Raw genomic sequence first — 26,023 nt, forward strand, 5'->3', positions numbered from 1 at the left:
TATAATACAACTTATTTATACATTCAACTATTGATAGCATTTGGGTTGTTTCCAGTTTTCAGCTATTATGAGTAAAGTGCTATAAACATTTATACATGTTTTTATTTCTCTTGGGTGAATAGAAGTAGAAATGCTGGTCATATGGTAAGCATCCATTTAGTTTTTTAAGAAATGTTATTTTCCATAGTGATTATACCATTTCACATTCCCACCAGCAATGTGAGAGTTCTGCTTGCTCCACACCCTTACCAACAGCTGGTACTATTGGCCTTTAGTGGCATTTTTATCATAGTTTTAAAGTGCATTTCCCTGATGATTGAGATGTTGAGCATCTATTAATGTTCTTATTGGCTATTCATGTTATCATTGAAAAAAATCTGCTCCAGCCTTTCACTATTTTTTATTGGGTTGTCTTATTACTAAGTTAAAAGACACCTTTACACATTCCAGATATAAGATCCTTATCAGATATGTGATTTGTAAATATTTTCCCCCACTCTGTAAGTGGTCTTTCACTTTAAAAAATATTTTATCTATTTATTTTTAGAGAGGGAAGGGAGAGAGAGAGAAACATCAATGTGCGGTTGCTGGGGGTCATGGCCTGCAACCCAGGCATGTGCCCTAACTGGGAATCAAACTGGTGATCCTTTGGTTTGCAGCCTGTGCTCAATCCACTGAGCTACACCAGCCAGGGCATCTTTTCACTTTCTTGATGTTGTCCTTTGAAGTACAATTTTAACAAGTTATGTCCAATTCATTTTTTATCAGAAATATATATTGGAAATATTTCCTCTCAGTTGATTGCATTTTCTTTAAAAAAATATTTGCATATTTAGAGAGAGGGAAAAGGGAGGGAGAGAGACATCGATGTGAGAAACAGCAATTAGTTGCCTCTCACATGCACCCTGACAGGTGCCAAACCTGCAACCTAGGCATGTGCCCCGACCAGGAGTTAAACCAGAGACCTTTCATTTTGCGTGATGACACCCAACCCTGAGCCACGCCAGCCAGGGCAATGGCCTGCACTCTTACTTTCTTAAGAGTGTCTTTTAAAAAATAGAAGACTTAAATTTTGATTTAATTTAGTCATCAATGTTTTCTTTTTAAAGATTTTATTTAAGACAGGGGAAGGGAGGAAGATAGAGAGGGAGAGAAACATCAATGTGTGGCTGCCTCTCACACGTCTCCTACTGGAGACCTGGCCTGCAACCCAGGCATGTGACTGGGAATCGAACAAGCGACCCTTTCGTTTGCAGGCCGGCATTCAACCCACTGAGCCAAACCAGCCAGGGCTAATGTTTTCTTTTATGATTAAGTTTCTTGCTATGAGAAAACTTTGCAGCCAGTTTTAATTCTCCTGCTTCTAATTCTGTACACATCAAAATAAGCTGAAAATTCAACTAAAAATTTAAAAAGCAAGGACACAAGAAGACATTGTTCTAGGGAAGGAAATCCAGATTTTCATCAGCAAGAGTATATATACTGTAAGTCAATGAAATATTATCTTCAAGTTGCTGAAGGAAAGTATTTGGAAACTTAGAATTCTGTAATGTCCAATGATCATTTAAAATTGAGAACAAAATAAAGAAGACATTTTCAGACAAAGAGGACCTAAAAGTTTACTGCTCAAAGACCTTTGGTAATTACTAAGGACATACTTAAGAAAAAAGTGAACATAAATGGAGCAGGACGTAAGAATCAACCATGGGCACAAAAACAGGGAAAACATCTGAGTCAAAATAAGTAAAATGTATTGTAAAATATGAACCTTCTTAAAATAACAAATCAACACAGAAATCTTGTATGACATTTTATACATTTATTCATTGCTGAGGGATACATATTAAGGTGACATTTCTAATAGTGAAACTACTTAAAGCTATATCCTGATACATTTAGGGGATTTGGGCAAGCTTTAGTCTCTTTTATAAAACATGACTTTTCCAACTTACCTACACTTCTCAACAGAAGTCATTCCTTTCTATCTGGTGAGCACAAGCTCTTGAAGAAAGTGTTTTCTCTGAATTTCTGATGTTTATATATATAAACTGTTCATCATTCAATAAAAGCATATTTACAAACCAGGCAAAAAGGGCCTCTGGGCAGAATGCCCACTTCTTTCTCTGATCCTGCCCTGAGGCTAATTTCTTCATCAGAGTCTTCTAGAATAGTACTTCCAAGTCCCACTTCCTTCCACAAATCCCAATCCCTTCTCACCATAGCTATTATTAACAGATGCAGCTTTGTATTGCTCTGGTTCTTTTACAGATCTCCCCCCACCAAATATACTACATGCTCCTTGAAGACAGTTTGTCTTTTCATTTCCGTGTCTATCTGCAAATACCTTGCACAGTGCCTGTCACACAGTAAGCATTTGATATATCTGTTGAATGAATGCATGAATAGATTTATGGCTTTTTTATTTAAAAATTATTCATAATTTATTTTCAAATTACATTCAGTTTGAGTTCAAACAGTTCAAAACCATAATGTTTCAGGATGCTTTGAACTGTTGAAACAGCTCAAATATACGCACACTTTAAACTCATAAGTAAAATTTAAAATTTTATAAATGTTAATAGTGCTTTATATTTTGCCTATATTTTATAATGCATTACTACAGACACATACCAGTTGAATTACCTGGTAGGGAAAAGTTATCCTATTTTCAGAAATAAAACTGACATAACTCATCAACAACTTTATGGGAAAAATGACAGGTACAAGTTCTGGTACACTAGGAAGGTAACTAAAAAAATGGGTTTGGAATCATAATATATCAGTTGATATATTTGAGTATAAAAACACAAATAGTTTAAATTCTCATTAAAACAACTTTGAATTTCTCTATGTACAACTGGCAGAAAGATGAACTGTCAGCCAATATATGATAAATATACCAATCACATTCCCAAATATTGAAAATGCTGGGTGGAAATATTAAAAAATCTTTTCTGAAAAGACATATAATCAAACGAGCCTTAGACCTTTCACCACTGAAAATGGCGATTCTATTTCAGCTACTACTTGGCTCTGGCAGGGAAAGGTCTGAACCATTTGTTCAAAATAGAATGACTTCATTTTCCATTTCACACCTAGCTGTTTTATCTTTTTGAGAATGGAAAAATTATTAGCTATTATTTGTGACTCAAGCTCTAGCATGGGTAATTCCTAAATGAATACTCTACTAGCTTACTGGCACAAGAAGGCTTTGGAATTTATACCACACGAACATGTTTTGTAAGACGCCTTGGTCCTTCTGGTGACTGACTAGTTTCTTGGTTAAGAATTCAAGATATACTTATCACAGAACAGACTCCAAGTTACAGTACTTTTGTTAAAGTAAGGCTCCAGTGTATTTTGGAAATGTAATAATCAGCTGCAGGGTTTTTTTTTCATGTTTTACTGAAAAAAACAATTACATAAATTCTTTCTACCTTGGTCCACTGGCTATACATCTCCCCAGGAAACATTTGTTATAGACACTATTGATAAGTTAGCTTTCAGCTTTAAGCAACTATTTGGTAGTATTACTGTTCCTTATTTTATGGCTTCTTAAACATTAAGTTCTTAAATGTCTGAAAAGTATTCACTATTTTCTGATAGTTCATATACACACACAAAAAGATGTCAACATCAGCTTGGACAATTATATAGCCTTAAAAATTAGTTTTAAAAAAATGGTTATTCAATAATAGAAATTAAAAGTACAGAAGTGAAATAAACAAAAACTCATTTAAAAATTCAATACATGATCCCCTACACAAATGAATCTTTAATCTTCGTCAGGAGTGGGGGGGGAGAAGAACACAGAAAAGCTTTTAAGGTTGGATAACACTAGTAACATAAATTTTTTTCCCCATTTTCAAAATAACCCTTCAAAAAATCTATTTTTTTAAGTCCAGGGTTTAAAAAACAGTAAATGTGATATTAAAATTCCTTCGTAAAATATCTCGACCAACTCACTGTATAGAGGCTTAAATTAAAATGAGCATTTGTTTAAAGACTTATTTTATATGAAAAATGTTGTACATTTCCAAATAAAAAAGTTAACTATATACATTTAATAACATTACTTGCAATTTATAAGGACTATCTAAGGCTTTAGGAAGCTTAAAGTCTAAACAAGTGTTAGCAGGTAAGTCTCTGATTTAACATAATTCTAATGATCAAATTATCCAACCACGAAACCACAAAACCTGGTTTATGATAGAAAAAGCATCTAGTGTATTTACTTTGAATGTGTAACCACAGTTCTTTTCTCTAAGTTGAAAAAACTTGGGCAAATTAATTTTATATATTAGTTTATATATACATATAGTTTTATAAACCATATATTAAATACATGGTTTAAAAGTATTGATTGAGATACAAGAGATTTTTAAAGAATTTTTCAAATTTATAGAATTAAGGAGATGTATAGTATATTTCAATGGGTCACAGATTCTTTATTTGCTATTTTCTGGTTCTTAAACTAATGAGGAATTATACCAAATGATGTATAGTCTCTTCTAGCTCTAAAGTTTTGACTATATTGTTTTGCTTTTAAATAATTAAGACTGTATGTCAAACAAACTAGTCTAAATAGACAACACTGACTGTAAATTAAAGACTTTTTCATTCCTCTTCTGGCTTGTGGTCCCTCGCAGGGAACATTATTAGTGGGGAACAGATACCATGTATTTAACAACTAATCTTAATCCCCCCCAATCCCATGCCCCCTCCTCTCTCCAGAGCCCGCAGCACCCAGCACATGGTAAGTGCTCAAAAATTATTAGATATTCTTAAGTGAACAGCAAAATATCAAGGATGAATCAAGAATTAAAAAGAATCTGCAGGTGATAATAGCTGCTTGTATAAAACCCCCAAACAATAATTTTGAAGTTCCTAGTCTCCTTTTTAGGTTTACTTTGGTTTGTCTTTCTAAATAATAGCAAGAGAAAGTATGGCACAAGAATATGAGGTTAAATCATTACACGTAAACTACAAGCAAGGTTATTAAGTTACTAAGTAAACAAATAAAAAATGTTTTTATCCATATACTGAAGAAATGAATTTTATTTATACTACTAGTAGATCCCAGCTACTCCAGTTACTCTGAGATATAATCATCTTAACACAAGGAAAAATATCTCCTGGTATTTCAGTTTTAATAATTGTAACCAAATTGCTTAGTTATACTATCGAGTAGGAAGCCATGAATATTTTGGAAATAAAAAATACATATATACATTACCCTGATGCCTAGGCCAAAATATATTTAACAACACATTTTCTTGATTTCTGTTAGTCATAAAAATAAAGGAAAAATATATTACAAATATTTTCTTTGTAGATAATTTCAATTAGAAAACAATAGTTTAATGAAAGCAATACAGAGGTTCCTGTGAGTGAACTGATAGGAGGCAAGAGAAGTATTCAAAACATGACAGGTAGCATGTCAAATAGGTAACTAACGACTATCTGCCTCAATGACAACGCAGTAATTGGAGCTTTACACATCTCAACTGTATCTTACATTCAGGGAAAATACAAGTCAGTCGGTTATGATCCTAAGTCATAGTTAAGAACCTCTCCTTTTAGCTTGTAAGATGTAGCCTTTGGATTTGATAATTCCTCTGCTTTTAACAATGACTGAGTAGCGCAGCAGCCACAGTGGCACCCACTCATGTGCTTGACTGCCCGGGATGCTTTCCTGAAGAGCTTCTTGGAAACTTGCTTCAGAAAGCAGTTCTTAAATAAAACAAACAAACAACAATAAGTAAAGACCCAGAGTTAAATTCAAAAACAAAAGCCCTTTACTATGGAGGTAAGCATTTAAATACAACAAAACACCTCAAAACTGAATCTAAAATATGCTTGTCTTCAGTGAGTGCTGTGAAACCGAACCAGAATGTCAGAAAGACCCAGGCAGTTCTTCACAAAGGACCTGTACCTCAGCCTATTTAATTCACCACTTCTAGTAAATGGAGCCTGGATATTTGTATTTTTTGAAGATCTTCAGGTGATTCTAATGCTAGGCAAGATACAGGAAAGTACAATAGAAAGAAGAAAAAAACAGTTATTATCCTGTCAACTGGAGACAGCCCATTTCTACTGCCATGTATTTTTTCCAACTTTTTCCCTACACCTATCTATCTCAGTATCTTAAAAACTAAAAATCATACTGCAGGTATAGCCTAATTATTTTTTCCACTTATGAATATTTCCCATGAAATTAAATATTTCATGGAAGCATCATTTTTAATAATTTCCTCAATATTACATTATATAGATACCATATAATTTATACATTTCTTTATTGTAAGAAATGTAATTTATACATTTTATTGTTGGCCAAAAATTTAGGTTTTTTCCCTAATATTTTGCTAGTAAAAATAATGCTATAATGAACATTCTTAAAATGCATTCTTGGCTATGGAATGACAAGGCCAACGTATAAGTACATTTTGAAGACTAGATACATAGCATGTTGCCAGTTGCTTTCCAGAAAGGCCATCCTTTACACTTCCACCAGCAGTTGATAATGTTAAAATCTTACGCTACCCTCAGGAGCACCAGCAATCACTTAAAGAATCTTTGCCAATGGCGATCTTTTCATTTGCATCTCTTTGATGAAATCACTATTTCCTAATTCCACATTCATATCCAAGCCCTCCACTACTGCTCTGGTGTACCACCTCCTCCTCACTTCCTCTTCTCCAGTGACACAGAGCTGTATCCTGGAATCCCCAAGCACATTCACACCTGGGAGGCTTTGCATCAGCTGCCCCCTCTTTCCCAAACACTCTGTTTCCAGACACTCACAGGGCTCTCCCTTCTTGCAGGTCTCGGATTACCATTAACTTAGCAGGGAGGCCTCCCTGACCACCTTATGTAGAACAACAATCCCTAGTCTGGGCACTCTTCTTCCTCAGCCAACTTTTCTCCATATACCATTATTTATCACATTTAACATTTATATTATTGCTTGTCTCCTCCCATTAGAAAATAAATTCCGTGAGGGTTGGGACTCGTCTGATGGTTCTATGTATCTAGTACTTAGAAACAATGCCTGGCACATAGGAGGTGTCGAATCAATCAATCAATCAATATGAAAAGATTCCACTGGGGTCAAAACCAACCATGCAGTTAGATATCAGGTGACCACCATGACTTGGGAGCACTAAAGGACATGCTTGCACCACATGAACTGCTGTGGTAAATGACGAGCATCAATGGTAAACTCTCAGTAAATGTTATCTATTATTCTGTGCCAGGCACTTTTCTGAGTACTTTATGTGCATTAACCCACTGAATCCATACATTGACACTATGCGATAGGGGGAACATTATCCCCCTTTACAGGGGGATACCAAGGCAGAGAGGTTGGACAACTTAACCAAGATCACCCAGCTAGTAAATATTTTCTTAAACAGAATGCAAATGTCTCTTTGGAAAAGTAACACTAACATGGATTTGTTTATCAGATAGTCCTGAAGAGGATCTGGAGGGAAGAAAGCATAATACAGATTAGATTTAATGGGAGTGAGGGGAACAGAAAAGCAAATAATAAAGGGAAAGATCCTACTTCACAATTTTATCCTGACTGTAGTTAAACTATTACCACAACTTCTAAGGACAAAGAGTATTGGAAAATAAATGCTTCCTGAGGAATAAGGCTAGTTTAGAGCAAAGGTAGGGTTTTAGAGGATTTACAAACAAAATTATATTTTAGATGACAAGTACAGTTAAATATTTTATAACTTCATGACTTAAAAAACAAATTATTGGACACTGTGGACAAAAAAGGGACCCTGTACTAAATCTAACTAAAGGTAACCTCCCAGGATGAGGTAAAAGCTCGTAAATTCCTAACTGGACAGGTCATGGTGGGTAGCCACACCCAGGCATGTAACCTCTTTAGTAAAAAGTTTATTTTTGCCTTATGCAAGCCCTGCCCATTATATTTGTGCATCTAGGTTAACACATCCTTGAAATGCCTCCTTTTCAGACCCTTGGAAGCCTAACCACCCTCAAAAGGGCATATAATCTTGTCACCTATCCTGTAATCCAATCCCCACCTTGCTTTCTCCCACTGTTAGTACTCCCTCATGTTCCCTCCTTAATTCCAAATGGGGAAGAGAAGCTGCAAACTGTCGTTCTCAGGAGTATTTGAGATCTTGCTCCCTGGCATTGTCATAAGTTTTTCTCAGTAAACTTATAAAAGTTCTCTACGGGTTTGGATGTTTCTTATGTCAACAACATAAAATCAAAGAATTATGCTATTCATTGACTCCTTAGAATCAGTAAACACAACAAACATAAGGATTGCTTCATTTATAGATCAAAGTGTATGAAAGCTCATTAATGGTATGTGAAGAATTAACCTATACATTCTAATCAAAGGATTTGGAATTAAAATTAAAATTAAAACATCCAAAGTGTTAAATTATATCAATACAACAAAAGCATACAAAAAAGGATTAAATTCCTCATCTCATCTACATATGCACTACATTTTGCTATCAGTTATGTGATGTATTAGCATATAATCCACATGCCAACATTTAGATAACATACTAGACACATTAACCTTTTCCTATTTTCTTTCCTACTAGAAAAAGTATGGAGTTTTTTTCAAGCGGAGCGAGGTGGGTGTATGGGCTCATCTGCCAGCTGCTGGTAACAACTGCCATTGGTAATGATCACTGTCAGAAGAGCTCTTAACCCACAGTAAACAGGGAAGTTGATAGAATATTGCCAGATGGTTCAGATTTAAAGGGTTTATATTACAGAATAAATCAGCAATAGTAATTCTTCATTAAATCCTCACTAAAATGACTTAAAAAAATGAAGCCCTACACTACGCTGGGCTAATCAGAGAGACAGTATAGCATAGTGGGGAAAGGCTCCAAATTCAGCCAGGACCTTGGCCCCAGTTCAGACTTTGCCCTGTGCCAGCTGAGTGGCCTTGGCTAGTTTCTTAAACTCTCAGGCTCTATTTCCTCATCAATAAAATGCCTAGTTTCAGTTGTTATGAAGATTACAGGTAATCTCTGAGGCATTTAACATGTCTGTCATCTGAGGAAAAAAACTATTCAAAGTCTTCCTTCTCCTACAAAACAGTGAAAAATGAGAATGGGGCTGATGGCTAACATAATAGTATAAAGCAGTGGTCCCCAACCTTTTTGGCACCAGGGATGGATTTCATGGAAGACATGGAGGACAGGGGAGTTTCAGCAGATGGAAGAGGGGGAGACAGGAGGCGTGGCCCAGGCAAGCTTTGCTGGTGGCCTGGTTCCTAGCACATTGGTTCAGGTCCGAGGCCTGGGGGCTGGGGACCTTGGTATAAAGTCTGAAGACGTTATCCATAAGCATCCTAAAGAAACTAAATCTAACCACTAATACAATGCTATCTTTTTAGATGAAAATAAAATAATTTTTTCTCCAGGAATCATCTATAAAATAAAATTTCCTCCAATGTGGAGATTTAAAACTTTTACAAGACATTTCTCACTTAACACTATACCAAAAATACTGCTTCATAAAGCCTGTGCATTTACTAAGTAGAATGCCTCCTCCTCTCCCTACAAAATGGTGAAACTATGAGAATGGAAAAGAGTAATAAACAGTATAATGTGTAAACTCTCTTCTCAGCTTTCTTAGTCCTGTAAAAGTTGACAAGAAATTATTCTATAGAAGGCAGACAGCCACTCTCATTAATAAAATGTTTCTGATTAGCACCAAACATATATGTAACGATTAATAAAATACCTATTCAATTACTAATCCTAAGATGCTCGAGTTTCAAATTAAATTTTATCTGCCTCTATTTCCAGATATTTATCCTCTTTGATTACTGAAAGTGGTTCTTGGGTGCAATCTTTGCTGTACTGGAGAAAATTATATATGATACTATTTAGAATATCTTAAAAGGTCTTTTCTGTGTAGCTTAATATTTATAAACTTCAATAGGCCGATGTGCAGGAAGCAATGCCTTCACTTCTCCCCCACCGGCATGAAGACAAATCTAAAGCTCTGTGAAACTAAAACAAAGGCATATATGTTTTGCACTAACCATTAAGAATGGTTCTAGGTAACAGCATTGTACATTTACCACTGTACACAACTAGAAATTTAAGATTCAATTTCAACAAGTACTTCTTGTAAGATAAAAGCTTATGATCAAATTCTATAAATAAGAATCTGTCTTACCTTTTGGATCATTATGAGTCAACAGCTGTATGTCAAATTGTTTAGCAAATGCAGTCAAATCAGGTGGCATCACACAGCAGGAGGCAAGGTTAACTTGGTTACTATTTGGTTTTACCTAGAAATGGAAAAAAATCATGGTATCTCCACTAAATTAAGAACTACTAAAAGTAGATAGTAATATAAGCCTCGATTTTAGAAAATATGAAATATCACATTCTATATTGCTTAAAGTTTATAAAATACTTTTTACATGAGTATATTTATTAATGTATGCTTTTCTAACTCATGTTGGTAGTAACAGGGAAAGGAAAAATAGCTCTAGGAGGGAAAACCTAATACACTACCACACTATTAAAAAGTATCCTGATAGTCCTGGCCAGTGTGGCTCAGTTGATTGGAGCGTTGCCCTTCCTGTAAACCAAAAGGTGTGAGTTTGATTCCCGGTCCACAGGCCTAGGTTGCGGCTTCAGTCCCCAGTTGGGTACATATGAGACAACCAATTGATGTTTCTCTCCCTCCCATTGCCTTTCTATATAATCAATAAGCATGTTTTTGGGTGAGGGTGAAAAACAAAAAAAAGGATCCTGCTAAAACCTTCAATCTAACACATCTGCCTCAAAACAAGCCTGATTCTAAGTGTGCTGGTTCCAACTACAGAAGGAATATGCCTTAAAGGTAGAGGATCAAACACAAATGATAAGTACATTTAATGTTAAAACACAGACTATGGTTATTAATCAGACACATTTTGAAAAAGAGAGGAAGAATAAGATAATTTCTAATAGCTCCTCTGGTCAATTTATAAGTTCATTCTGGATCACTCAAGTCTCGCCAGCAGGATCTTAGCCACATTCCAGCTACCACCAAGTCAAAGGGAGAAGAGATAATAACACTTTCTCTAGGGTCTTCCTGTCCCTGAGAAACTGAAAGCTCTGAAACAGGCAGGCTGCAGATGAAGTACAAGGAATAAAGAGGGACACAGAGAGTAAAGGTAAAATACTAGGAGGCAACCTCCCTAATAATTTGTACATTAGGCCAGAGAGTGGTAGGGATTAATCGACGATGCCCACTCCATTATCGAGTTGTATGAACTAAATCTTATATATCTTTAAGTAACAGTCAGCAAAATACTTGTTATAGATGATATCCCCTTACTTAGGAAATCAGAACCATGGCCCAACAATATGTAAAGAAAAATGCAATATTTTTATCACATAAGTAAAACTGAAGGAAACAGACATAATTCATTTGGCTATGAGTGCTTCGATATACATTTTCTAATGTTGTTACTCATTATAAATGAAGTTAATAATAAGTTCAATTAGACATATATTTGAGAAAAAAACCCAGTGCTATATATAAAGCCTGCCTCATGCAGAATAGTCAGCCCACAGCGAGTGCCCACTATGTGCGTGACGCTCAAAAGTGTACAGCAAAGACGGTAGAAGACGGGCCTCCCCGGAGTGCCAGTGATCCCGAGGTCCTTTACCTGGGCCCACTGATACAGCTGTTCCAACTGTGTTTTGTCTAGATCCGAGGTACCTATAGCAACAATCTTTTTATTCTGAACTAAGTTTTCTAATTCCTCCCAATAAGGCTGCAAATGCTCCAAGGAAAGATTAACTCCATCTTCAGTAGGAGGTGAAGCAATAATCACAGAATCCAGCTGTGCAATTCCAAGGACTGAACAGGCTGATGCAAACAAACAAACAAACAAACAAAAAACATAAAGAGCAGAGATGTTTGTTACATAATAAAAACAAATATTTCTAATGCCCTTCAAGCATCCCACTGAATTCTGTCCATACATTCACTAATTTCCTACATAGCAGATTATTTTACTGTTTCATAATTTATCTGTTACTAAGAATATTTTCATCTTTTAAAAAAATGTATGTCCATTCATCCACTTGGTTTACATGATAGGCAAATTTCTTTGACCTGCCTCTTCTTGAGGAACCCACAGCTACTTTAGGTCCCTCTTTCTCAGGGAGCAGGACTCCTTGTTTCCTAGGTCCCAGGATCTTTTGGTGGCTTCCTTATCTTCATAACATTGTCTTCTCTATTTCTACTAGTATCTCCTATAGATGATCACGAGAATTCTGACCTAATATTCCACAATTAGTAGTTATAGCAAAAAATAAGCTTGAGACTCTGAAAAACTGAATGTATGGTCTTAATCTATATTTATGGAGGTAGATAATTTCTTAGTTTCTATAAAAATAATTTGAGTGCATTCTAGTGATTGTTCATTCAACAGCTATATGAAAAAGCTAATTATTTAAGTGTTCAAAATATGTAAATACTGGAGGAGTGTTTTAAAAGAAAAAAATACTGAATAGCTATTAATACTACAATAACTTAAACAAAGCAATGAAAATAGATAAAAATGCTTTGCTTGCCTGTTGCTGTGGTTGTTTTGGTATTTCATCTCTAGTATTAATAGAATATGATAAAGAGAATTTCTACCTCCAAACATACAGTTAACATTTAATTATGTTACATATTTCACATCCCTCTTACACACCTAAACAGGACCCTACCTAAGTGAATATGACTCTATAGAAGCCTTAGGAAATTAGCCCAAAACTCTAAAAGGTAAAATTGGAATAAGCTCATTTTCTTTTTAGTGTGGACCTGAATATAAGATATAACTAACATACCTACACTAATTTAAAGTCCACTATAAAGATAAAAAGTCAATATTTTGCTTACCCATGTCAACTGCATTTCTAGTTGCTGATGAAGAGTTTGCTCCTACAATGAACAGTTTTGCTGGGGAACAAAGAAAACAGAACTGATTACCACATTTGGGTAATGTTCTACTGTACGGTATTAACACTGCTAACACTCAGATGACAGGGAAGCCCAAATGAATTAGTTTTTCATTCCTAGTCACATAATTTTATAGCTTTCATTTTAAGACATAAAAGTTTATTTCCATTGTAATTTTTAAATTATATACTAGTTGCCAACAAATATCTGTTTATCAAAACAAAAGGCATTAATTACCCAACTATTAGAAGGTAGGTCAGATAAATATAGAAACTTACTATTCAAAAAGTACATTTTATAAACACTGATGGAACATATTATTTATTCTCTCCAATAAACTAAAAATCTACATATAGACTAAATTAAAATTGCTCATAATGTGAAGAAAACTGGAAAAAAAAAACAACAAAACCCCACAATCCCACTTTCCAAATATAATCATTTAAAAAAATTTAGACATTACCTTCTAGTTCTTGGTCATACAAAACAGGGTCTAACACTGCTTCTACTTCTGTCTGGTTTACCTTTGTGTAATATTTTTTATATCTCTATGCAGTGTTTAGTTAACTTTCATTGTAACAGTAATGTATTTACTCTAACAATAAGGAAAACCTACAAATAAGTAGAAAGACCCCTTCAAAAAAAGCCAACAGTCTCACCACCAAAAGCAAGTACTATTTAAATTATTCTGTACCCTGTACTTTTAATGAATTAATTTTACATGATCATTTTTTAAATTTTTTATTGAATTTATTGGGATGACATTAATAAAATTTATAGGTTTCAGGTGTACAATTCTATAATACAGTATTTGTATACTGTATTATGTGTTCACCACCCCAAGTCAAATCTCTTCCCATGACCAGTTATCCCCCTAACCTTCATTATTAATAGTTGAACATAATTCTGTAACTTTGATAGGGTATAATTTACTAAATGATTTCTTGCTTTCTGTACATTATGATTAGTTCTAGGTTTATGTTATTACATATAATGTGATATCACATAAACATCTTGGTAATGTTTTGTTCAACATTATGCTGAAGTATTTCTCAAGGACAAATTGTTAGAAATGAAATTATGAGTCAAAAATGTGATCTTTTTTGAGTATTGTTCTATTTTACTTACCTCCTGGATTTTAATAGACCACTGAAAGTTGAGTTGTTTTACTAACAATATAGAATGTTATCAAAATGTTATTAATATATATATATATATATATATATATATATATTGCTGTGGCTGGTGTGGCTCAGTGGATTGAGTGCTGGCTTGCGAAGCAAATGGTTTCCAGTTCAATCCCCAGTCAGGGCACATGCCTGGGTTGTGGACCAGGTCCCCAGTTAGGGGCATGCAAGAGACAACCACACAGTGATGTTTCTCTCCCTCTCTTTCTCCCTCCCTTCCCCTTTCTCTAAAAATAAAGAAATAAAAAATTTTTTTTAAATATATAGCCCTGGCTGGCGTAGCTCAGTGGATTGAACGTAGGCTGCAAACCAGGCATCGCAGGTTCGATTCCCAGTCAGGGCACATGTCTAGGTTGCAGGCCATGACCCCCAGCAACCGCACATTGATGTTTCTCTCTCTCCCTCTCTCTCCCTCTCTCTCTCTCTCTCCCCCCCTTTCCTCTCTAAAAATAAATAAATAAAATCTTTAAAAAATAAAATAAAATAAAATATATATATATATATTTGTTAATTTAGTAGGTACAATATATACCTACCCAGGACCGCATTAATTGGCATTTCTTTCTTCAGCTTTAACCAGGAAAATTTTGAATAGTTTTCTAAATTTGTAGAATTTTGGTTTTGGCTTGATTTCAACTCAAATTTACATGTCTATATTTACTTTCTGTACATTCACTATTCAAAAATCTAAAGGTACTCATAGAAATGAATGGAGCAGTAGCAGAGCAGGGAGACAATTCAAAAGGGGAATGGACAGAAAACAGGCTAATGAAATACCCTATATAAAGTGCCTGGCATTCAATATATACAATCAATATTCCTTGTACATTTCGTTTATTTTTCCTTTCCTTTCTACTGCCAGATAATCTTCCTAATATATTGCTTTCCCCATGTTACTTCTCTTTTTAAAAGCCCGTACAGTTCTTCCACCAGGTGAGTCAATCTTTGGCACTTTGGTCCAACTTTAACTCCCATAATTATACTCTATAAAAATCCTGCCCACCACAGTCCCTCTGGCCATGAATTTGTGCCATTTGAAATGGCCTCCTCTCTGAAAGAAGAGGCATTTTTAGGTAAGTAGAGAGAGGAAAGCTCTTCATATGGGGAGAATTTTGACCTTATCAAGCCCTCTGGGAACTGAGGGCTACCTGTAAGAGCTCTAAGATGAATCTAAACCATAATGAACTGCAATCAACCACAGAGAATATGTTGCTTTTACTTCCTTTTCAACACAAATAGCAATGTGGAATTAATAGAAAGAAATGGGTCTGGAGTCAGGCATACCCGGATTGACTCCTGGTTTAACCACTTACTGGCTGCAACACAAATTCCAATTATCTAATGTCACCTGTGCAATGGGGATAGACCTACCTTGTAGAATTGTTTTGAGACTCATAAGAAATAAAATTTTTAAAATGCCAAGTACAATGTCCTGTACAAAGTAAGACTCCACAAATGGTACTTATGATTGAGTCAAAAGACGACGTCCTATCTCATCTTACATGTCCATCCTCCCTCCAAATAATGACAACCCCAACACAACCACAAGTGGTAATAAATAATTGCTCACTAGCACTTAACTTTGTGCCAAGCACTGTGGTAAGTGCTTCTTTTGTAATTTCATCTCACTTACAAATAAGCCTGTGAAACAGATGCATCCCCATTTTGTAGATAAAGAAATTGAGTTTCAGAAAGATTAAAGAATTTGTTAGCCCAAGATTGTACAAATGAGTATCTGCACACCCAGGAATTTCAGTCTAGTCAGGTTTAAGCCTTTAATCACTGTGCTATGCTGACCATAAGCTGAGTGCAAGAACAGTGCACCTTTTTATTTTTTCATATCTTGAGTTTGGCACAATCTCTCGAAAGTAGTCATTTGATACATTTGTTGAGTGGGTATAATATGTATTTTATTTCTCTTCATGTAACTTGTTGCTCGGACTTCTTTCTATACTGCCAGGCCCTCTCAGCCATTGTCCGGCAGTGTCCCACCAGGAAGGGAGGCTTATGCCTGCTTTGAGTAGACAATTTTCTTAAGACTTCCCTTTATTCTATCCACTTTCTCCACCTTAATCTTCCCACTTCTCTGAAGTCCAAAATATAAATTAATAAAAACAGTTGTGGCCCTGGCTGGTGAGGCTCAGCTGATTGGAGCATTGCCCTGTAACCAAAAGGCTGCAGGTTTCATTCCTGGTCTGGGAGTTCATGTTCCTGGGTCCGTTCCGGGTTTGGGTGTGTATGAGAGGCAACTAATCAATGTTTACCTGTCTCCCCTCCTCTCTTACTAAAAGCAATGAAAACAGTGTCCTCGGGTAAGGATTAAAAAACAAAACAAAATAACTGGTTGTGAACAACAGCAAGGTAAAGTTTTAGTGTGACCCCACTGAAGTAGCCAACACTGACCTCCTATAACCCCAAGAGCTGACATTAAAATTACGTTCAGAGAATCTTCATATGCCCCCCACTTAGTGACTAAATCATTCATTACCAGAAGCAAAGAAAGGCTTATTCCCATGTCTAACAAAACTTTACTATTACTTCTACTGTATAAAACATAATGAATTGGAAAAAACTAGACTTTACCAGAAACTTTCATTTCTTCTCTTTCATCAGGATTTATCTTTTCTACTGCATGAGCTACAGTACATTCCAAGACATCTGGAAACTCCTATAATAAACATATGATGTTTACAATAAATATTAAAATATTTCAGATTAGCCATATATTTTCTACTGCCCTTAACACCCTTTAAAAGCAGGGAACCCCCAAAATAACAGGGTTCTTAACAGGAGGTCTGGAAAAGAATGGGTTTCATAAGATTTCTAAGGCCCTGAAATATAGGTAAGACACTGTGTATGTGTCGATTTTCTGAGACAAAGTATGTCATTGTGATCAGGTACTCAGAGGGATACATGATGTGAAAACAAACAAACAAAAAAACAAATAAATGAGGGGTAGGAGGCCTATAAGGAATTAGAACCACTAGTACAGTAGATAATTTTACTTAGGAAAAAAACAATGAAAAACAGTATTATCCATTCTGGGTAATGACACGTTAAAAACTTTCTACATTAATCACAAACATTTTAAATCAAAACGCTTTTTCTGAGTACAATAAAAAAAAAATGCCTTGGCTGGTGTGGCTCAGTGGATTAAGAAATAGCCTGTGAACCAAAGGGTCACCTGTTCAACTCCCAGTCAGGGCACATGCCTGAGTTTCAGGCCAGGTCCCCAGTAGAGGGCACATGAGAGGCAAGAATACATTGTTTCTCTCCCTCTCTTACCCTCTAAGAAATAAAATAAATAAAATCTTTAAAAAAAGAAAGTAAAAGTCATTCTAATGCATAATAAATAATTTATGAAAGAAATATAAAATTTAGCACGTTAATCAGAAACATATTAACTCACATTTATAGTATTAAACAAAGTAAACAGTGAAGCCTTTCTCACAACTATTAGGCATATTACAATGCCTTGTGCAGTGTTTACTAGTCATGCAGAAATAGAGTAAATGGTCTTTTCAGAGAAACAGAGACAGTTTCTCTGATAATGTCTTCAGATAGTAGACATTAATCAACAGATGTCTAGCAGCTAGAGTTATCACACTTGTAGTATGCCCAGGGGAACAAATATGTCCAGCACACAACTTCCATTCTTTTAAAATAGTCTATGTAATTTGTTATATGCCTTTGGCTGAGTTGGCTCCCAAAGAGTGGTTTACAGACAAGTATTCTGTAGATTCACATTTATGATAATAGCCATATATTGACATTTAATGAAACACAGTTCCTTAGTGTTTCTGTAGAAACTGACATTTTAAAAATTATTTCTAGTGACTATATTATTGGGGTGATATTCTATCAAAGCAATTTACCAACCAAAATTGTTTAATAATATTCTTTTGTTGGGCTAAATATAAACTGAACAAAATACATTGTGAGGAAACTCTGATAGGAATTAAGCACAGAGAACCCTAGTATCTTGTCTAGTTGAAGAGTCTAGATTTTCTGTTTTATGCTTAAGCCTACTGAATCAGACTACCATCCCAGCATATCGGCCACATTTTATGCTAATTGCCTATTTGACTTCCCTGTTAAAACTGAGGAAATTAATTTCCTGCTCACTTCCCTTCCCTTGAGATGACATGATTTCTTGACCCATATTTTACTCACCCTGACCAAATCAGAGCTGATTTGGGAACTCCACTCATTCAAGGTCTTTTGGATACAATCTCGAAGCTGCAAAAAGAATGCATTTTGAAACTGTTAATAAACTCTATACAATTTTATATATTTCTATGATAAGAATGTATTAAGTTTGATAAGTAGGAAAAATATATCAATAGGAAATAACATACAAGTCAAAATTTTAGTTCTACAAAGTTTTCTTCAACAAAGATAAGTTTATATCTGTTTTATCCTACTTTTAATTCTCAAATGTTAATGACTTAAAGCAGTAATCTATTTAAAGTGTTTTGTACCAATAAAAATTTGAGCAAACTTTTGAGACATGAAAATATCCATAAAGGAACAAAAAAAAATTCAAGAATAAAGGTTATAATACAGAAACATCAGTTCAAGTCCAGGCAGCCTGATTAGAATTAATATTAACCACTAAGTTACATTCCTCAAAGACAAACAAATGATTCTCTAAATGTGGCCAGAGGAGCTCCTACATCATATTTATGGTATTTATTAAAAATTTAAGTTCCTGAACCCCATAATAGACCTGCTTAATCACTGCATACAGGCAAAACTTTTATTTAACAAGCATTCAACCCAAGGAATTGGCCTGTACTCTGAAGTCTGAAAACCACTCCACAGTCTTACACCAGCCAACGTGCACGCCAGCGCATGCATCATTTCCTAACCCGGGTGCACCAATGGCCTGTCGTCCACATCTTCTTATATAGACAGATACAATTTTTACACTAACCTTATATTTTGTTATAAATTTTTTCAGGCATTTATATTCTTTTATTTCTTATGTCAGCGTATTTCAAACTTATTTGATAGTGGTTCAAAGTAACACAAACATTCACATAGTGAGGACTTTATTCATGTAACATAACAAAAACTTACAGAACAATATTTATGTTCACTACATGTCAGGTGTACTGATATGATAGCTTCTATTAATTAGGAAAAAATGTGCTGCTCCCTAAGTCACTGATTTTTTACTACAAATGGTCAACACTACCAGTTTGAAATCAATGCCTTATAAATATCCAAGGGCATAGTGCTCTGCATTCTGTGATCAATGAAAAAACAAATGAGTAATTAGAAGCAAGGCCCTGAATTATGCAAGCACTTTCCTAATAGCACTAACAGACTAAAGTTCTGAACTATCTGATCTATGACCACTTAAGTTAAAAACTGATATAAGCACTTTATTGCACATATCTTAATACAGATAATTACGAGGGGTAACTGGTTTATCAATTGAACAGCTCAATCACCTAGGTTTTTACAATCCACAACAATACAGTAACCCACATGAATTGTATTTACAAGGTCTATTGTAACAAATATATTTATAATCAAACTTAAGTCAGTAGATAAAAATTAGCTGATAATCATTCCAGACAGAATTACAAGCCAATATTCTTTTAAAAATTAGTCAAAGTTGAGGCAGCAGGATGGACTGGAAGTTAACGATTCTATCAGGAGTGCTTTGGTTCAAATCATGGAAGAATTCAATGAAATTTTCCTTTGAAAAGATGGCTTATTTGCATACTTAAGGCTTTCCTGGGTTTTGTGTATTCATCCCCTTCTAGAAACCATTTCTTTACTTAATATTGGACTCTGAAAAATTTCAGGCTAAATCATAGAACAGTCCAATGTTACAATAACAGGAGAAATTCACTGACTATATCACAAACCTAGTGATTTTTAATCTTTTACATGTTATCTATATTGACTAAACATTAACCTTGTACTTTTTTGTTCTTTGATTTCTTCATTCTTAACACATACAGTCACAGAAGATAAGTATCATTGTAATATAGTGTATCATTAAATCTGTGGTTGTATAAGAGTTTTAAAAATAGCATATTATTCAACTGGTCAACTACCTTTATAACAAAGGACTGGGCAAAACAGTCCTATCATGGCACATTTAAAAAACAAAATCTGATTTCATAAAATTCCAGTGTAACCAAACATCTGGGCAGAAATCACAGAATAAAAACAAACAAGGAAATATTAAAACTAGAAGAAAACTTTTAGAAAAGTCAATTAAACTTTCTACTCAATGTGCAATTTTTTTCAATAATGAGTGATTTATTCAGTTGCTTTATTCAATGAGGTTAAACTGTTTCAGTAGCATATCCCTGATTACTACAAAGTTCTTTTTCACATGGAAATAAAACATACATATTTCCCTATAATATGCTGCCATATGTCAAGTGTTCCTCAAATATTTTCTAATTTGTTTAGTTTTTTCCCTTTTATGCTGCACCTCCCCAAAATCACACGAACTAGATTTAGTCTTTTGAAAGATGTTTTTAAAAATGTGAGATGTTATAGTCCTCAAACTGCATTAAGTGTATTAAGAGATAACTATCATAACTGCACTGAGAAATAAAGTTTTTAAAATTAAAATAGGATAGGAAAAAATCAGAATACATAGTATATAAGAATGTTTAGATACTATGCTTTTATAGCTAAATAGTAATTATCAGGGTGATCACTTCGTAAGTTACATAAATGTCTAATCACTAACACAAATGGAGGTATCACTCCAGGAGAAGTTGCACCTGCCAAGTTTTTCAAGACCCATTGCCCCCAGTAGCAGCTTTGGATACAAAGTCGCTCCGACAGGTCTATTATACTTTTATGCAAGATAAATGCATTTCTTACTGGGTTTGCAGTAAAAATACTGAAAGTCACTACTCTAGAGCGTGTTATAGTGAGATAAGAGAAACTTTCACCCAATATTACCAATATACATGCAAAATGATGTACTGAGCCAGAAATACTGGAGGAAATGAAAGGTCTAGAAGTAAATTTAGAAACATTTATTTTTGGGAGAAACAATCCAAGTGGAGTGGTTTTAACAAAACCAGACATACAAATTGAGCTGGAACCTGGACACAGAATATGGTACAGGATTCTGATTCCTATTAAAGTTACCACCAAGAGTTCTCATCTCTGGCTGGGTCGTCACTCCCAGCATCAGACCCAGCGCATACTCAGAGGGATGCCATGTGCTGCTGTATAATCACCAACATCTTAAATAAAGAGCAGAAACTGCCTAGGAACACAGCTGATAATATCATGTTGTATAATTTAGGACATTTTTTCTTTTAATAAAGATTTGTTTTTATCTGTATGGTGTCAGATGGGTACTAGAATTATCAGGGTGATCACTTCGTAAGTTACATAAATGTCTAATCACTATGTTGTACACCTGAAATTAATATAATATTGTATGTAAACTATAACTAAAAATAAAAAATTACTGAAATAATATTTCTGATTGAACCAGAAAATAAGAGAGATAAAAATGACTTTACGGAGAACGTTTCCACATATATTTTAATACAACGACCTGCTGATGAAGACATTATCCAACTTTAAAGCTACAAAGTCAGTGTAACTTTCCTAAAGTCATGGAGCTCCTAATTTAAAGTTTTATTTATTGTTATTTTTTTAATACTGAAATTGTCCCATACCACCAATATGCCTCTGCAATTAATTGTGCAGCGTCAATGATTGTACGCTCAGAAATGACCAGCTAGGTAACAAGTGTATGATTCCAGATTAACCTCTGCCACCTTCAAACTAGTGATTAGTTTTTTGGCAAGTAAACTAAGATTAATCTCTGGCAAGAAAAAATATACCAGTATACTTTGTTTCAAGCTGAATTTGAGTGTTTAGTCATTTGCCTCACAACAACAGAGAAACTATTGTTAACATCCTAAAAGCCAAGTGGATTATTACCACTACTGTTACTTAACCTGAATTCTTCAAAAACTAATCTCTAAACTATTTTTCACCTGAGCTCGTTGTGGGAAGCGGGGCGAGACCGAGCGATGTACTGGCCTTCTCTGACCCTCTAGCCAGGGAGAAGGATCCGATACCTTTAAGAGTTTGGAGATCAGCCATACACACGAATGGAGGTTTGAAGTTGCACCTGCCAAGTTTTTCAAGACCCGTTGCCCTCAGTAGCAGCTTTGGATACAAAGTCGCTCCGACAGCGGCCCCAGCCCCCTCCGGCGCGCGGAGCCCGCCCGCCAGCCCGCCCGGGCCTTTCCGAGACGCCCAGCCCGGCCCAGCCCGAGGCCTGGCCCAGGAGCTGCGCGTCTCCGCGGACCACGCTCGTCCACCCTCACCTCCTCGCTGTGCGTGGACGGGCACTTCTTCCGCAGGCGGCCCCAGTTCAGCAGGTTCCCTGTCTGCAGGTGCAGGGTGCGGGCCCTAGCCAGGAGCGCCCTCGCCGCGCGGCTGTCGGTGCCCATGGCAGCGGCCGACGAAGGGGACCGGGCGGTGATGGGGCCGCAGGCGGGGAAGAAGGAACCCCCGTAGATAGAGTGTCCGAAGCCGAAAAGCTGGGCGCGAGGCTGCCCGCCCCACGCGGCGGGATCTCGGCCTGCGCTCGGGCCGAGGGAGGCCGGGTAGCGGCGGCGGAGCAGCGGCCCGGGAAGGACGCGCTGGTGGAGGCGGTTCCTGCTACTGCGGCCGCCGCAGGAGAGTTGACTCCCAAATGAGAGCCGTTTCCTGGAAGACAATGACTAAGCAGAAATCGCGGCGGAGAAAGTGCTTCGTAACCGTTACCCGTCCCGCGGCACAGCCTGGTGGGGCGGGGCGGCGAGTAAGCTGCGGGTCTGAAGCCCGCGGTGGACCAGCCTTCGACCTGAGGCGGGCGGGGAGCCAGGAGGCGGGAGGGCTCTTGGGGCGCGCGGGGCGGGGTGGGGCAGGGAGGGGCGGTGCTCGGCAGAGCTCCCCCTGTCGGTCATAGGACAGCGGGCAGGCTAGAGCCACCTCCATCTAGTCCTAGTGCCTCCAGCTGCTCTCGCGGTCTCTCCCCCCCACCGGCCCCCTCCTCGCTAATGGGCAGTCACATCGGTGAGGTCTTTACACACTTCTTTAAAAAAACAGCGTCAGTGTCTTCCAAGGCTTTGAAATACTGGCTGATTGTAGTTCTCATAAACAGGTATTAATGCATAGGCGCCCCTTCTCCTTTGCTTTTCTCCCCTCATTTTCTTTCTCAAGGACATTCCTCCAAACTGCTCATTTTTCATGTTCATCAATTAAAGATCAACCTAAAGCGATTTGCTGGGCAGTATGTGGAGTCAAAGAATGAGAATTAAGCCTTGTCCTTGAAAAGCTTAAACTGTAGTTTCGGAGACAAAGCATAAGCATATTATATGAAATAGTAAGTAATGTAGAGGGTTGGGCACAAATAACGCCCCTTTTTGTTACAAAATCATAAGCATGTAACTCTGTCACATAATATCACACTCAAGCACACCATATGACATTTTAGGTGAAATGTTCAAGTTAGAATGATAAATTATGACACTCGTATTATTACCCTACCAACCACACTCAAGCAGGCCTTACTTCTGCCAGACCCTGTAAAAGGTAGTTTCCAGAGGAGTTCAGATTAAAGAGAACACTTAAACTGGTGAGACCAGGGAATATCTTATCATCCATTCTTTTTTTTAATTTTATTTTAATCATTGTTCACCATCCATTCTTTTATATTATTTATTCCTACTAGATATCATATGTGGTAGACTTAGTATGCACCTCAGATTGAACATTTATAGAGCTTTCTTCAAGAAACTTTTACTGTTGAGAGTAACTGGATATATTAAAAGGCAAACTGCTATGAAAAAGAATGATGAATTTCAGTTGGTAAGAAGTAGAGGAGGGGTAGAAAAGAAGCTCTTCCTTCTAGTTGGAGGTTAGAAATCATGTCTCTTCTTGAGTAAGATATGTGTTGTCTGAACGAAGGTGAATAAGAGTTCACTGAGGCTCTTCCAGTCAAGGTGGTGGCATCGGTAAGTATGGTTCACCTCCTCGCACAACCACATCAAAATTACAACTAAATTATAGAACAACCATCACTCAGAACCATCAGAAATTGAGTTGAATGAAAGTCTAACAACTGTGGAATTAAAGAAACCACATCCATCCAGGCTGGTAGGAGTAGTGGAGAAAAGAAACAGGCTGGTCCCACATCCCCATGTGGTAGAAATGACTCAACTGTAGCTCTTCTCTTCCCAGATGCCACTATTAATGGTGCAGCTCAAGTGCACAATGCCTGGGCACAGCAATGAACAAGTTATATGCATTGTTATCAAGTGGTTATAAATTTGGGAGGAATAAGTCATTGGTAAGGAGTCCCAGCCCCAGCCCAGGGTTCCAATGTCAGGAAGATAAGTCTGCATAACTTCTGGCTGCAAAAACCAGTGGGGACTGAGTTGGTGGAAGAAACTGGAGAGTAAGAACCCATACATGAACTTACTCAGATTCACTCCCTCTGAGCTCCAAGTAACTTTGCAAACCACTTTTTACACATTCAGTCAGTCACAGCAACTTCTCCATACAGCGCAGCAATCTTTTTTTTTTGCATTTCAGTTGCATTTTTACCTTTCTTAAAATAATAAAGCATAATATGCCAAAAATATTGCCTATGTTCTTCCATCTTCAATATTTAAATGTATGCGCAAAAATTAATCAATTTTGGTATTTTTTTAAATATCAGTTATTTTTAAAAAGATTTTATTAATTTATTTTTAGAGAGGGAAGGGAGGGAGAAAGAGGGAGAGAGAGAGAAACATCAATGTGCAGTTGCTGGAGGCCGTGGCCTGCAACCCAGGCATGTGTCCTGACTGGGAATCGAACCTGGGACACTTTGGTTCCCAGCCCCCGCTCAATCCACTGAGCTATGCCATCCAGGGCGGTAAGTTTTTTTTTTTAAGTGCGTGCTGATATGACAGCTGTCACAACACAATATAACAGAATCGTTTCAAATGAAGTTAAAGACAACTAAGCACTACTAGAACCATCATACAGAAAAAACTAAACGAACTTTTTGGCCAACCCAATACTAGATGTAGATGAGAAAGAACCTGGCCCATGGTGAATGAAGGCTGGGAAGATACATCAGGAGAGAATGCATGTGCCTTTATTTTGTCTAATTAGTATAAAGGAGAAAAATCATGTTACCGTGGTGGGATCAGGAAAACTGATAAGGTTTACTTAGAGCAAGCAAAATAGAAAATACTACAAAACAGAAAATTCAAGGAGCCAAAACAAATCGATTAGCCTTTTAATGTCATTTTTCCATATTGGTAAGAACACAGCAAAACTGATGAAATCATAGCAGTTTGCCTCTCATCATATCCAGCTTTTAGGTGTATGTGGTGGGCTGGAGTCACTTTATGGTAATTATCAGCAGATTGAAGATTATAGGTTGTATTCAAAAGAATAATCTATTTGTTTATATAGACAGTATTCCTGAGAGCACAAATCAAGTGCTAGGTGCTTAATAAATATTTGTTGAATGAATGAGTGCTATTTCTGATGCTTTGTTTTAGAGCTGGGATGAGTGTCTACATGTTGGTCATTCTTTGAAGTCATAATCATCCAGATTAATCATCTTCACTCAGTCACTGCTAAACTATTGCTACAGCTGGAGCCTAGGGGGAGGAAGAAGAGGCTCCAAGTAGGTCCTCTTCCTCTTTCTGCAACTGTGGCCTTATCTCCCCTGTCTTTTTATACTGTGGAGTTGAGTCAAAGGAAAGGAAGAGAGAATGCTCTTTCTAAGAAAGCAGGCAGTATGGGCAATCCCAAATGGGTTTTCTGCCTGCTAAGAAAAGGGAAGTGAAATCAGTGATGCACAGGCATTA

General features: G+C 36.5%; 1 protein-coding gene across 2 annotated transcripts; it reads right to left on the bottom strand.

The window, feature by feature from the left end:
• Window positions 1-1,797: 1,797 nt before the first annotated feature.
• GCLM (glutamate-cysteine ligase modifier subunit) lies at window positions 1,798-23,026 on the bottom strand. 2 transcript variants are annotated; one of them, XM_028513392.2, is made up of 7 exons: window positions 22,496-23,026; window positions 18,333-18,398; window positions 16,743-16,827; window positions 12,913-12,972; window positions 11,687-11,889; window positions 10,198-10,312; window positions 1,798-5,733 (listed from the first exon to the last, which is right to left on the bottom strand). In XM_028513392.2, exons 1-7 carry the CDS (start codon window positions 22,619-22,621, stop codon window positions 5,564-5,566), a joined length of 825 nt encoding a protein of 274 aa, XP_028369193.1. In that variant the 5' UTR covers window positions 22,622-23,026; the 3' UTR covers window positions 1,798-5,563. The 2 variants fall into 2 exon arrangements, with proteins under 2 accessions (XP_028369193.1, XP_035882334.1); XM_036026441.1 differs by lacking the exon at window positions 22,496-23,026 and adding an exon at window positions 21,177-21,446.
• Window positions 23,027-26,023: the final 2,997 nt, after the last annotated feature.

The sequence above is a fragment of the Phyllostomus discolor genome, chromosome 5 (genome assembly GCF_004126475.2).
Source record: "Phyllostomus discolor isolate MPI-MPIP mPhyDis1 chromosome 5, mPhyDis1.pri.v3, whole genome shotgun sequence".
Classification (NCBI taxonomy): domain Eukaryota; kingdom Metazoa; phylum Chordata; class Mammalia; order Chiroptera; family Phyllostomidae; genus Phyllostomus; species Phyllostomus discolor.

What these genes read in the sequence shown, in the direction of transcription:
- GCLM (XM_028513392.2), bottom strand. Translation starts at nt 22,621, where the DNA reads ATGGGCACCGACAGCCGCGCGGCGAGGGCGCTCCTGGCTAGGGCCCGC. An exon ending in AGAAGAAATGAAAGTTTCTG is followed by an intron (nt 12,973 to 16,742) that starts GTAAAGTCTAGT and finishes TTTGTTCCCCAG; the next exon opens with CAAAACTGTTCATTGTAGGA. An exon ending in AGCTGTATCAGTGGGCCCAG is followed by an intron (nt 10,313 to 11,686) that starts GTAAAGGACCTC and finishes TTCCATTTCTAG; the next exon opens with GTAAAACCAAATAGTAACCA.